This window comes from Protomyctophum bolini, assembly GCF_963924005.1.
Source record: "Protomyctophum bolini genome assembly, chromosome: 20".
In the NCBI taxonomy this organism is placed as follows: domain Eukaryota; kingdom Metazoa; phylum Chordata; class Actinopteri; order Myctophiformes; family Myctophidae; genus Protomyctophum; species Protomyctophum bolini.
The window spans coordinates 19,485,484-19,497,638 of record NC_137881.1 but is presented as its reverse complement, the minus strand read 5'-3'; the positions used below and the strand labels follow the sequence as shown (position 1 = coordinate 19,497,638).

Here is a 12,155-nt window from a genome sequence, read left to right as displayed (position 1 = left end):
ATCACTACCAATATTGTGTCAGAGATCAATTGAAGGGCAATCCATGCTTTCAGTGGATCTGATCTTTGAAGCGAATTCTACATCACATTTTTGGATTCTGTTGGATTTTGTAGTTGTTGTACATGGCTAAAAATATCCCAATCATGTTCACCATCAAAACACAAGGAGTTTGCTATTGACAAACAAGTGTGTAACGTATTGCTATTTAAACCAGAACACAATGTGGTGATTGACACAGATAAAACGGAACACAAAAAGTAAAGGAACAGCTGAGCTTATTCCTGTTCTCGTAAACATGCAGGCACTGTGCAGAGCAAACTGTTGTGAGTTGTAAATCTTGTTATTCGTGTTTGCATATCACGATGGCCTAGTGATGATCTTATCTAACTTCCCTATTTTATTTGTATGTAACTTGACCTATAACAGAGAGGAGGGGTGGCTGTTCAGTTTACAGTAATAACAGCAACATGTCACTATTGGAAGCTGGATGCTGGATATTATTTATGTGATTTTCCAAAACAACAGTTGGCTAATATCTGTAGATTCTGGTGGTTCACGATTGTTGACAGAATGTTTGAAATGTTTCTGACATGGTGGCGTAAGCTGTATTCATATTGTCTATATATTGTTTATATTTTGTCTTAAGACGGTGTGGTCAGTGTATGCGTCATGTCATGACAAAAGTGTGCTTTGTGGCTAGAGCGTCCACCCTGAGACTGGGAAGTCGGGATTCAATCCCCAGCCAGGTCACACCAAAGACTGTAAAAAATGGGATCCATTGCCTCCCTGCTTGGTACTCAGCATCAAGGGTTGGATTGGGGTAAGTCCCTACAACATACTAGCGTCATGACCAGGGGGTGTGCTTTTTTTGCAGGAGATAGGGCTTACTTTATCAATCTAATAAACTCAAATTTTCACAATGAGCTTTTTATAGCCCAAGTTGTATTTGTGTCAGGAACACAATGTGTTGCTACATTATGTTCTATGTGTGGATATAGGTTGCAGATTGTAGATCGGAATGCAGTGTGACCTGCCAGGCATAATGGGTATGTCTATGTGATTGTGATTGTAGAGTGACCGTCTCTAAAAATAATAATAATAATAATAATAAATAAAATTACCAACATTAGGGGCAGAGATTAAAATAGTCTACTAGAGGTTCGGGCAGCTTTACTGCCCTCCCATCTAGAGATCGGGCTGCAAACGCGGCCCTCACTGAGGGCCAGAACTGTGCCCAGATGCCCAGTTGTCCAGGTGCCCACTCGTCCAGGTGCCCCACTCTCCCAGGCCTTCTGCCTGAAGCGGTGATACTGGTTTAATTACTGTACTGCATTATACCGTGGGCAGCGGTGGCTCAGGGGTAGAGTGGCTGGATGGAAACCACAAGGTTGCCAGCTTGAACCCGGGCTCCCCTGAACAAGACCCTGGACTCATAATTGCCCCTGATGTGCTGGTTGGTGCCTTGCATGGTTTCTGCCGCCATCAGTGTATGAATGTGTGTGTGAATTGGCTGAATGTAATGCACAATCTATGTAAAGCGCCTTGGATAAAGGCGCTATATAAATGCACCATTTATATACCGGTACTTTTCATTAATCTCAATTGCACAAACTCTCTTTTTCTGTCATTGGGCTATACCTAGCCCCTCTCGGAACCCTACATAAAGCTTTTATGAACTAAACAAAGTGTCAGAAACTTTACTACATTCGGGTTCTGCTTGCGGGGCTAGGCTATACCCAAATCCACTTGGGGACTTTCCGGAAGATTGTACCCAGCCATCTCATTCTACTGGCCTGGCCTGGCCTGGTCTATACTGTGCAGATAGGCTGAGATAGCTCATAGCTGCTCTTATTGGTGGTGGTGGCAATACTAATTTGAGTCTGGATTTATAAACAAAGTAAGACCAAAACCAGAATTAATATTTGATAATCAAACACACACGCGCAAAGTCTCTTTCAGTATCTGTCTGTCTTGCTCAAAAGTAGCTAGGCTACGCACACAGTCTCACACACACACACACACACACACACACACACACGACCGACATAAACAAACACACGGTGGTATAGCCGATCATAATCTGCTGGGACTCAACAACTTACTTTGACTGTGCTTTGTGCTGGATTGGAGCAGTTGAAGGAAATAAGGAGGAATATATCCATTTGAAACGCGATATGGGCGCCGCCATGACACTATAGTCAGAGTAAACAAACTTGCGCATCACCACGTGTAGTACACACACACACACACACACACACACACACACACACACACACACACACACACACACACACACACACACGCACACTCCTCCTCCCCCTTCTCTCCCGCAAGGCAAGCATGACAGTTCTTCTCATTCTCCCCCGATCGAGACTACATGAAAAATAACGGAAGTGTAACGGAATAACACCATGTAGTAACGGTAACACTTACTGAATTTAGTTACAGCAACCGTTACTGCCGAACGTAACGGCGTTATTGTAACAAGTTATTTGCGTTACGTTACGTCCCAACACTGCCGATATGTCGGCAAACAATATCGGACGATATTTGTAAATATGTCATTCACCGATTGCAGTATAGCCGTTGTTATATATGTTGGTATGTTGGTTATCAAGCTGAAGATTCTGAACAGTTATATTTTTATTTAAAAAACAATCTAAAACATATAGCTACATGTAACTAATCACACAGGCAACTTCTTTTTTTGTACATGACCCCATGACTTGCTGCCTGTTTTTTGGTGTTTCTAAGTTAGATGGAGTGAGTGGGTGTGATGGGGCCATTATGTCACTGGTGACCAATAATAGTTCCAGTGTCTCTTTCTATATACTGTTGGTATACTGGGGTGGGTGTGACGTATACGGTCCAAAACGTAACTGTTGTTGGGCCCTGCCCAGAAGAAACAGGGACCCTACTGTTTCCACCATGAAGGACACACCCATAGGCACTCTCTCTCTCTCTCTCTCACACACACACACACACACACACACACACACACACACACACACACACATGTCTGTGTGTGTACACACACACAGACCAACGTACACATGGAACCGTTTATCGCTTTCCCCTGCCACTGTTCAAATGCCCCCAGAATAAACAGTTGACACAGATCTTAACAAGTAAGGCCAGTGATCTCCATTAGAAATAAGCGGCGTGACGCAATGCAATGCTGGTGAGAGGTAGTGGGTTTCAGATGTTTTAACCAGTTACAGCTATGAGGTTTATGTGTGAAGTGATGCTTTCATTTGAAGGAGACCATAATGTATTGGACTTAAAAATGATGGAATATTGGCTATACCAGAGACTGACAATTCACGTCACAAATATAATCCCCTCCAGATTCAATTGAAAAAATACACATGAATGGTTTAGAAAAAAATAAAAACATCTGATCGATTGCTCCAACACATGATTGTCAACAAGGTTATTAGAATTAAGAAAAACTAAATTAAAAACTAAGTTATAGGTGTGAGGAAAAACATCTTAACTGACATAACAATAATGTTATTGTTAAACAATTTGCAGTACTATGAACCTGACAAATGCTTGGCCTGCTTCATAGGGGGAATTCACTGAAGATTCCTCCGGGGAGGAAGCGTCAGTGAATCCACAATATGAGTCTGGCCCCGCCAGGCTTGACAAATACAGGCTACCTCCCATAATGAAATAAATACAAAAATACCCTTTCTCTTCGGCATGAATCACATGCCTAACAGGGGTCAGGGGATGCACACAATAAGCTCTCCCTGCATGCAGTTTATGGGGAAATTATATTTTCACGTGGCAGAGCTGATGGTGGTGGATATGGAGTGCATAGCAAACATATGAGTAAAGTAATTGCCTTGTAGTAGTATCGATATATCATTCAAGCCCCAGTTGTCTGCATTTTGTGATTTGCTGCAGTAATCAAAGGAAAATTGATAAATTAAAAGAAAATTGCCTTGGAACGTCTCGGAATCCCCCAGGAGGAAGTCACTATGTTGCTCTGGAGAGGGCTGGAGCACTCTGGTGGAGCTGTTGCCCCCGTGACCCTACTACGGATAAGCGGTTAAAGATGGATGGATGCTATATCTCGTGGGGGCAACCACACTGGTTATCATAAGACTGTCACAATACGGCCATATATTGACATCACCTACAGGAAGTGGCATTCTCCAAGTCTTCTGAACAACATGCTACACAGACCTTATTTTACAATGTTTAGAGTAATTTATACTCTCACATGTGGTCGTAAATCACAACAGCGGAATGAAGACAATTATTTGTGAAAATTATGTTTGATATTTCAAGATTATATCTGATTTGTTAATCTCATGCATGCCATGTGGTCTCCTCTTAATCACCCTATGGGTATTGTAGTTGTGGCAATCTTGAGTAAAGAATCAAAACCCCAATATAACGGTGTTGACCCAACCCATATAATTTTCAACCACGTTATTATATTATTCTATATAAAAATATCAATTGATTGCCTGATATGGGAAGTTATGTTTCTGGTAGTTAAAGGTGTCCTTAATATTGTGGGATATTCAGAACATTTTCAAAAAAGAAAAAAAGGCCAAATCGTAGGCCTATACCGGTTTGGTGGAATGAGTGACTCAATTAATTATATATTTTCTTCTTGTGTTTCTTTATTTAACCATTAATCATTTATTATATTTATTCCTGAATATTTGATGAAGACGCAACTATCTTGTTTCCATGTACCCTCCCTCCTCTCTGGCACCCGCCTCCTCCTCCAGGTCTTCAGACGCGCAATCACATGCGCGTTCACTCCACGGACGATCGACGCGCCCACGCTGTTCAAAAGCACAGCTCCGCACCGCCTTCGAGTCATTCAAGTCAAAGCCATCAACGAGCGTCACACAGACACACCCACGAGTCACGCCAACAGACTGCCTGGTGAATGAAGAAAGAGCGAGAGAGAGCTTTTCATTTCCCCCACTACCACGCGTGTGCTGCTGTCATTGAACATTTACGCCAATCGGACCCAATACAATACCCCATTGTTTGCGGGGGGACGGGACACCCGTCACCCACACATCGTCAGGGGGCAAAAATACATCACCATCCAGGACAGCGAGCGATCGAGGCGTGAGGAACAAGACCTGCGGTGTGGGAACGAGGACGCGTTTTAGTTGACTTCTGTTCTTAATGTTGGATATTAAGCGGACTGGCGCACAAGCTCGTCTTCTGCAGCCACCTTATTGCACCTGTCCACCTGCCTTAAGGCACAGCAGAGAGTCTCTATGACTCTGTGGCCAGGTAAGACAGCACTTTTTATATTTTAGTAAATGTAGTTGCTTTTTGCTTTTAAAGTCCTTCGACGTAGACTACCGACGACAATCAACACATTCTCACTCACAACTCCTGAACTCCCGTTATTCAACTTCGATATTAGAGCTTTTGTGGATCGTCTTATTTTCACTTTAAAAAATATATATATATATATATAATATAGCCTAAGGGCACTTTATTTTCCTTTTGAAAATGTAATGAGCGCAGTGTACAGTTTTGTGTCCACTGTCCAGTCCAGCATTAGAACGGAATATTATCCTGATCAACTCCATACAGGTCTGTGTTGTTGTTGAGAACATTTAAAATATAAAAAATGATATAAAAACTCTGAAAGGTGATATAGACGTTTTCATTGAAAATAATAGACGCTTGTTTGGAATACTGTGTTTTTGACTGTTATGTTCTGTGTCTCTAGGTTACAATGAAGGTCAGGCCTCATAAACGGATAGGTCTTTTTTCCTAGTATTCCCACCTCTCTAAGAATTCCCCTTGAAACTGTGAGTTAGCTAAGTTATTATGTAAACAACAGCCTGGATTAAATGCCACTGTTGGAGCTACTGTGTGTGCAGTGTATACACCAATCTACTCAGTTGACAGTCAGATCTGTAGATCTAGAGATATAGTGCAGATCAGAGACAGCAGCTCAGTATTGTATCTTTATCTGGTGTCTGGTGTACCATGAAGGAGGGTGGGTGTGTGTGTGTGTGTGTGTGTGTGTGTGTATGTGTATGTGTGTGTGTGTGTGTGTGTGTGTGTGTGTGTCTGCATGTCTGCATGTCTGTGACCTATATGAGCATACCGGTAGGCTACATCTGTATGTCTGCATCTTGGGTCAGACCATGCTTTAGTTCAGCTCGCATGTCTTTGTGATGTGACATAATCACCAAAGCATGCCATTGTTTTTAGTAGAAATGATTTGGCGGGGAGCGCAAAGCTGTTTCCTGTGCAGGGTGCTTGACTAACAATGGCCACAACAGTCGGCGGTTCTCTCTAACTCACTTCTGAGGCCGTTTGTAGGATGTTTAAAGAATGGCCAACAAAAGAGAAAGGGGAAAAAATAAAATGTAACACAATGGCTGTAGCAACCAGAGGAGAGTGTTGAAGTTTTTGGAGGGTCAAAGACAATGGGGGCAGCTGTGAGGGTTGCATAAGACATAGTTGGCGAGGTCACATAGGCCCTATATGTGTGGAATGCACTTGACTGTCCGCTCTCACGTGGACTTGACTGGTCTTCACGATTCTTGTGTGTCCCATGACTTTAGGTTTTCTCTTAACAAACTGAAATGGTGTGGTGGTGATAACTTTATTCCTAAATATATTAGACTATCATTCATTGATGCCCAATAAAAGACTAGGGTAGCCAATGATCTTAACCAAAGTCTGCGTAAGTGCATGTCTCAAGGGTTCATTCCCGTCAACAAAAGCCCAGGCCCAGCCCGCTCGTTAATATTTAACGGCTGGTGTCTTGTGGTAAATTAATATTATGTGTGAATACGTCACTCTTGTCAGCTGGCCTTTGTTTTATTGCACTTTGGTACACTGACTGCCTGGTACAGTGCCAGCCACGTTTTCCATCATGGAAGTATGTCTCCATTCAATGACTGGCGGGCATTAAATAAATTGGGTCATTTTCAAGATTTAAGATGAACTACTAATAGTCCTAATATTTATGTGCCATTTTCAGCACATAACTCTTCATTTAAAATGAGCCTGCTGCTAACCTCCGGTTTAATTCGTTTTATTCCAGATAAGCGCGGCGGCTGCGACGACACTGCATCTGTAGAGGAGACGCAGACCAGTGGAACAGAACCCGAGGAGGATCCATCCACCTCGGCTGACCCAGAGCTGGCCTCTGAATCTTCCCCCAAGTCCTGCCTGAAACGCACCATGGCTCTCAGCACCTTCCAGCTCATGCAGACCCTTAAAAACTCCCCTGCTGCCCTCCGCCGCCGCTTCCTCCGGGACCGCACGGAGTCGCTGTCCCACGGCGACCCTCTCTTTAAGGTCCACTACCTGGGCACAGAGAAGATCTTCTCCCTGGACCGAGAGCAGGCGGAAAACGCCATAGGCCATTTGCTAGAGGGCACCGGCAACGGGAAGAAGCTGGGCAAAGACCATGCCCTGGTGGTGCGTCCAAGGTACGTGGAGGTCAAGGAGCTGAGCACAGGCCGGCAGCTCACCAAGACCTACCTGCAGGACATTGCCTACTGTGCCGCTGATTCCAACAGACCCAATGTCTTCCTGTACATCTGTAAGAAGCAAGGGCAGCAGCTCCAGTGCAGGGTGTTCTGGTGCAGCCGGGCAGAGCGGGCGAGGGACATGACGGCCTGCCTGGCACATTCCTTCCAGCGGGCGTTGAGAGACTCGCAGCAGGACGGCACAGCTACTCTCCCCCTGGGAGAGGTCAAGGGGATGGAAGACCTGCCCAAGACCCCTACAATGCCCAAGAGCTGCACACTCCCCACCAGTCTAGGAAAAGGTGAGCTTTCTCCAGAAGACAAATTAGGCTTTGAGCGATGCATGGTAATATTGAATATTGCAATTTGCAAGAGTTATTCCCTCGGGGAGACTTGAATGCCCGTAATAACTATTTGAATGCCAGTATATGCTTTAATTCCTACCAACTGACTGTACTGACTTTGTCTTTTTGTGTTTTAAGTTCGCTGGAAGAAGAGGGGCTCGGTGTCTCACAGCCCCCTCAAGGCCATCACTAGAAGAGGATCCACTTCAGACAGCTGGAATTAAATCAGCGCCACGAAAATATGGAACCACATTAACCTGATTCAAATCTCAAGCACCACAACACTGACAAGGGAGGGAGGGAAGGAATGAGGGTGGGATGACATCTGAGGATTGCAGGGACAATTTCTGTAGCCGGTGACTTGACGGACTTGAGAGCTTTGGAAGTAGCAGCATCAGCTGTTGACGTTTGCGAGTTAGCAAACCATGATGGTAAGAGGCTGTTGACAGCTGCCATTATTCATGTGTCAACAGCTACTAGCAGACTTGTGGCTGACTCTAGACCACTTCATTTCCACTGCCACTATTAAGGATGGCTTATTGGGTCGAAGAGTCTGGTTGTCTGTTGAAAGAGACAAAAAGTAAACGGGTATATCACCAAAACCAACAATGTTACACAGGACACAGCCAAAACTGGATCGGAACAGAAAACACAGCCAAAACTGGATCCAAATGGAAAAAGCCAGAACTGGATGCAAACAGATTGGCTTTAAAATATTATCTATTTTTTATTTTATTTTTTACATACAGCGACAAGTCGTTTTGATTTGTCGAAATGTTCCACCCTGTGGTGCTAGCAAGCACCTTTCTCTTAAAAATTACTATTGGATTTATTTATTTATTCATTTCAGAGTTAACCTAAACGTGGCATATACAGTAAACTGTAAAATCATGAGTGTTAATTTACCTCAGTCTGAAGTAAAAACAACCTGTAAGGATTCCTTTTCTTACTTTTCAGAGATAGAAAAAGAGGGAAAGGAAAACACTCCCGATTTGACTATGTATTTGTCTTGGCCTAAGTCACAGAATAGTGTGAGGAGTAGAAAAATGTCGGGCCTTTTAAAAAAAAATGTAAACGAAGGGTTCTAGGCTTGGGTTTTTCACAGTTACAGGTTGCCACTGCAACCTGTAACTGTGACTGTGCCACTGTATACTTTATTGCATGCCGGTGTCTTGCAACAAAAATAACAGATCTACAAGCTCACAACACTTGGCGGCAGAGCTTGTAGATCAGCTGTTTTTGGTGTGAGACAAAGATGCAAGTACAAATCGGGCTTAATCCTGTTCTTTTTGTGACTTCTTTCTTTGAGCACCTTCTGAATCACTTAATGATTTCCCATTTGCATTTTGGCAATGGATCCTAAATAAGTCCTATGTTAAACGGTCGTTTGTGTACTTTAGAGCATTTGTATGACAGGCCTAGTTACTTGTGTACATAACCTGATGACAACCCTCAGTGCAAACTAAATCCTCCCTTAAGCTATGTACTGTAGGAGCATCCTGCTAAAACAAGTTTTCTGAGTGATGGCCAATGTGATAAATTATTCCCATGCGGAGCCCCGATTTGGAATGTTCACCCATGCACCTGCATTCCGAAATTCAAGATCTAGGATCCTCTCGGAGACTCTATGGAAAGCCATCACTGCTGACTTTATGACTTTGCATATTGTTAAGTATGTGCATGCATGCCTGTTCTGCCTCTCTCTGACACACGCACTCCTCACATTTTCCCAGACCACGTCAGTGCATTCCTACTGTGTAACGACAGCTTTGCGTTCAGATTCAGAAACCATTAACGTGGTCACTTTACCGGAGCTGTGAAAAGTGCCCCAGTTCTTTGTGACTGCATTTTAACTGACAGACATGGGCATCACTGTGTGCGGGATTGCATAACATGGTCTCATGATGGCGACTGATTAAAGGTTTACAAATGTTACACAGGGGAGACTTGAGGGTAGACACTAAGGCCGCCAGTAAACACTTGTTTGTTTAACAGAGTGTAAAAATGGCCCCTTACAGGTCAACTTTTACACTCTGTTAAATGAGCATGCAGGAGTTGAGACCAGCAATTGCATAAGCTAAGGAGTTCCACAGTAAATGTGCCTATTTTGATTATGTCTTTCTTGACTGTGTCAATGTTTTTTATGTTTTTTTTTGTTTGGGGGGAGTACACAATGATGTATCCCAAACTACAAACGGCATTGCCACCCTGACGGGCTCAAGTGCCCGCTTTTAAGTGTTATTTTATTGTCTGTGTACATTTTATGTTATCTGCATATTTAAATATGTATTCTATTGAATAGTAAAGTTTTTATACAGCAACATTGTGTATGTCGTCTTGTGAATGTCTGATGTGGCTACAATGTTTTCAACTCTGGATTACAAATATCTGGCCAACCTGAACTTTGACCCTTGTGCAGTACCACTATACTTGATAAATGAGATGCATTACATGATGAATGGAACATTCCAAATGGTTCCAAATTGGAACACGCACGCACAGTTTTTAAAGGCTTGCTAAAAACAGAATTCCATCGCGTGCATGTTGTAAGGGTTTGGGGTTGTAGAGGTCAAGACTTTCAGAGAGGTCCTGGGATTTATTTTTTAAATCTTAAAGTCACGTGACTAATTTCCCAGGGTACAAGGTATGTTTTAGGTTGGGTTTTGTTTTTTTACATTCGAAAGACTTGGTTAATATTGGCTACACGAGTGCTTCTAAACCCCTGACTTGACTGATTTTTAAATGTTTGGGACCCCAATGTTCACAGTTCACTGTGTTAATTTTAACAGAGAATATAAATGGAAGCAAATGGACCTGTACGGGTCAGTACCATTTGCACCGTCACAACAAGAACAGACCTAGATGAGGCATTTAGTCATCTCTATGCAGAGGATCTGTAAAGGAGATCCGTGGTCACTATTGTCCAGAGGCATGCTCTGTTTCGGGCGTGTTATTGGACCTGGCGCTCCGATGGAGTCTCTGGACCTCCAGCAGTGACTGGACGTGAAGACGCCGCAGAGGCTTGACTTCCTCCACCACTGAAATGAGACGTGGACAGAAATGGACAAGTCAGTAAAAACACTGGTGGCCTTTGATTGATTGAAGCATTTTTTCACAGTATGCAGAATAGGTACATTTCAAGCACGACTCAATACAAAAACTGTTAACTGTGGACGACGCCATAAAGCATAACACTTGTTTACAATAGGGTCCACCGTTTTCAATTTAGAGACGTACAAATATGCACTTCTATAACAAACAAAACAGGAAATCATCATAAAAGGAGGTAAAAAGGGAAAATAATAAAATACAGTGGGGGAAAAGGGGGGTTCAGCCTTTTTTTACGGGGGCCAGTTTCGAATTGCAGCTATCTGTATAGGTGCCCTTTGAGAGCGGTTTTGAAGGAGTCAAGGGATTCACATGTCTTAATGGCTGTTGGTAGGGCGTTCCACATTTTGGTGGCATACTGTCTTAAGCGGCTAAAGAGAAAGAAAAACAGACAAAAATAGATAGACAGATTGACGGACAGCCAGATAGATCACGAGGCAAAAAGGGATGGAATGAAAGAGAAAAGAGGAGATGAAATGAAGTGACGGTAAACATAGTTCCTCCACAACAGCTCTAGAGTCTAGAGCACCACCTGCTGTCTGTCTTTTACAATTTCACCTATACGTGTCTTAATTGCTTATCACTCATACTAATATTACAAATGATGCCAGTACCTTTGTCATAGTGTAACTCGTCTCTGTTTCCGTAAACCACGTACATCTCCAGGAAGTTGAGGAGGGCTCCTGTGACTACGAACCTCTCTGGGAGGGGAAGGCTTTTAACATAGCTCATATCCAGGGCAAAGGGGTTAGAAGGAGCAGGAATGGTGCACAGACACACCAGCTCACTGACAATGTCCCACACACGCACTCCTAGATGGAAAGAATTGGGGGGCGGGGGGACAAAATAGAAGAGTCTGTCCGCAAGTTTTGTAAACAAGGTAATAATTTACAGACACAAAGATGAAGTGAAACAATAGTTTATACAGGAGCTTATATGCCAAAAGTAAATAAATACAGCTTGTGTACGTTGTTGATGAATAAGACTAAACCCTCGCCACATGTAATCTAACTTTCATCTTTTCATGCCCCTATACAGGAAATTGTATCTCACAGCGGGTGGACTCAGACACACATCTGTAACGAATTCAGCTCATGGAAAAAATAGACCAATTATTGAATCTGTCAACATGGTCTCATTGAAACAATAACTGTCTACTTTTCAGGATTCCAGACATTTTTTCCATACCTTGAGTTTGCCAGTCTGTGATGGACTTGAG

General features: G+C 43.1%; 1 protein-coding gene across 1 annotated transcript; it reads left to right on the top strand.

Moving 5' to 3' along the window:
- The first annotated feature begins 4,799 nt into the window (after nt 1-4,799).
- LOC308334916 (uncharacterized protein) lies at nt 4,800-10,156 on the top strand. Its single transcript, XM_080791812.1, has 3 exons — nt 4,800-5,274; nt 7,055-7,786; nt 7,967-10,156. The coding sequence occupies exons 1-3, from the start codon at nt 5,259-5,261 to the stop codon at nt 8,050-8,052; spliced, it is 834 nt and encodes a 277-aa protein (XP_080647938.1). The 5' UTR covers nt 4,800-5,258; the 3' UTR covers nt 8,053-10,156.
- Nucleotides 10,157-12,155: the final 1,999 nt, after the last annotated feature.

Bases quoted from the DNA above. Each gene is read 5' to 3' on its own strand.
- LOC308334916 (XM_080791812.1), top strand. The intron at 7,787-7,966 runs GTGAGCTTTCTC...TTGTGTTTTAAG, and splicing joins CCCCACCAGTCTAGGAAAAG to TTCGCTGGAAGAAGAGGGGC.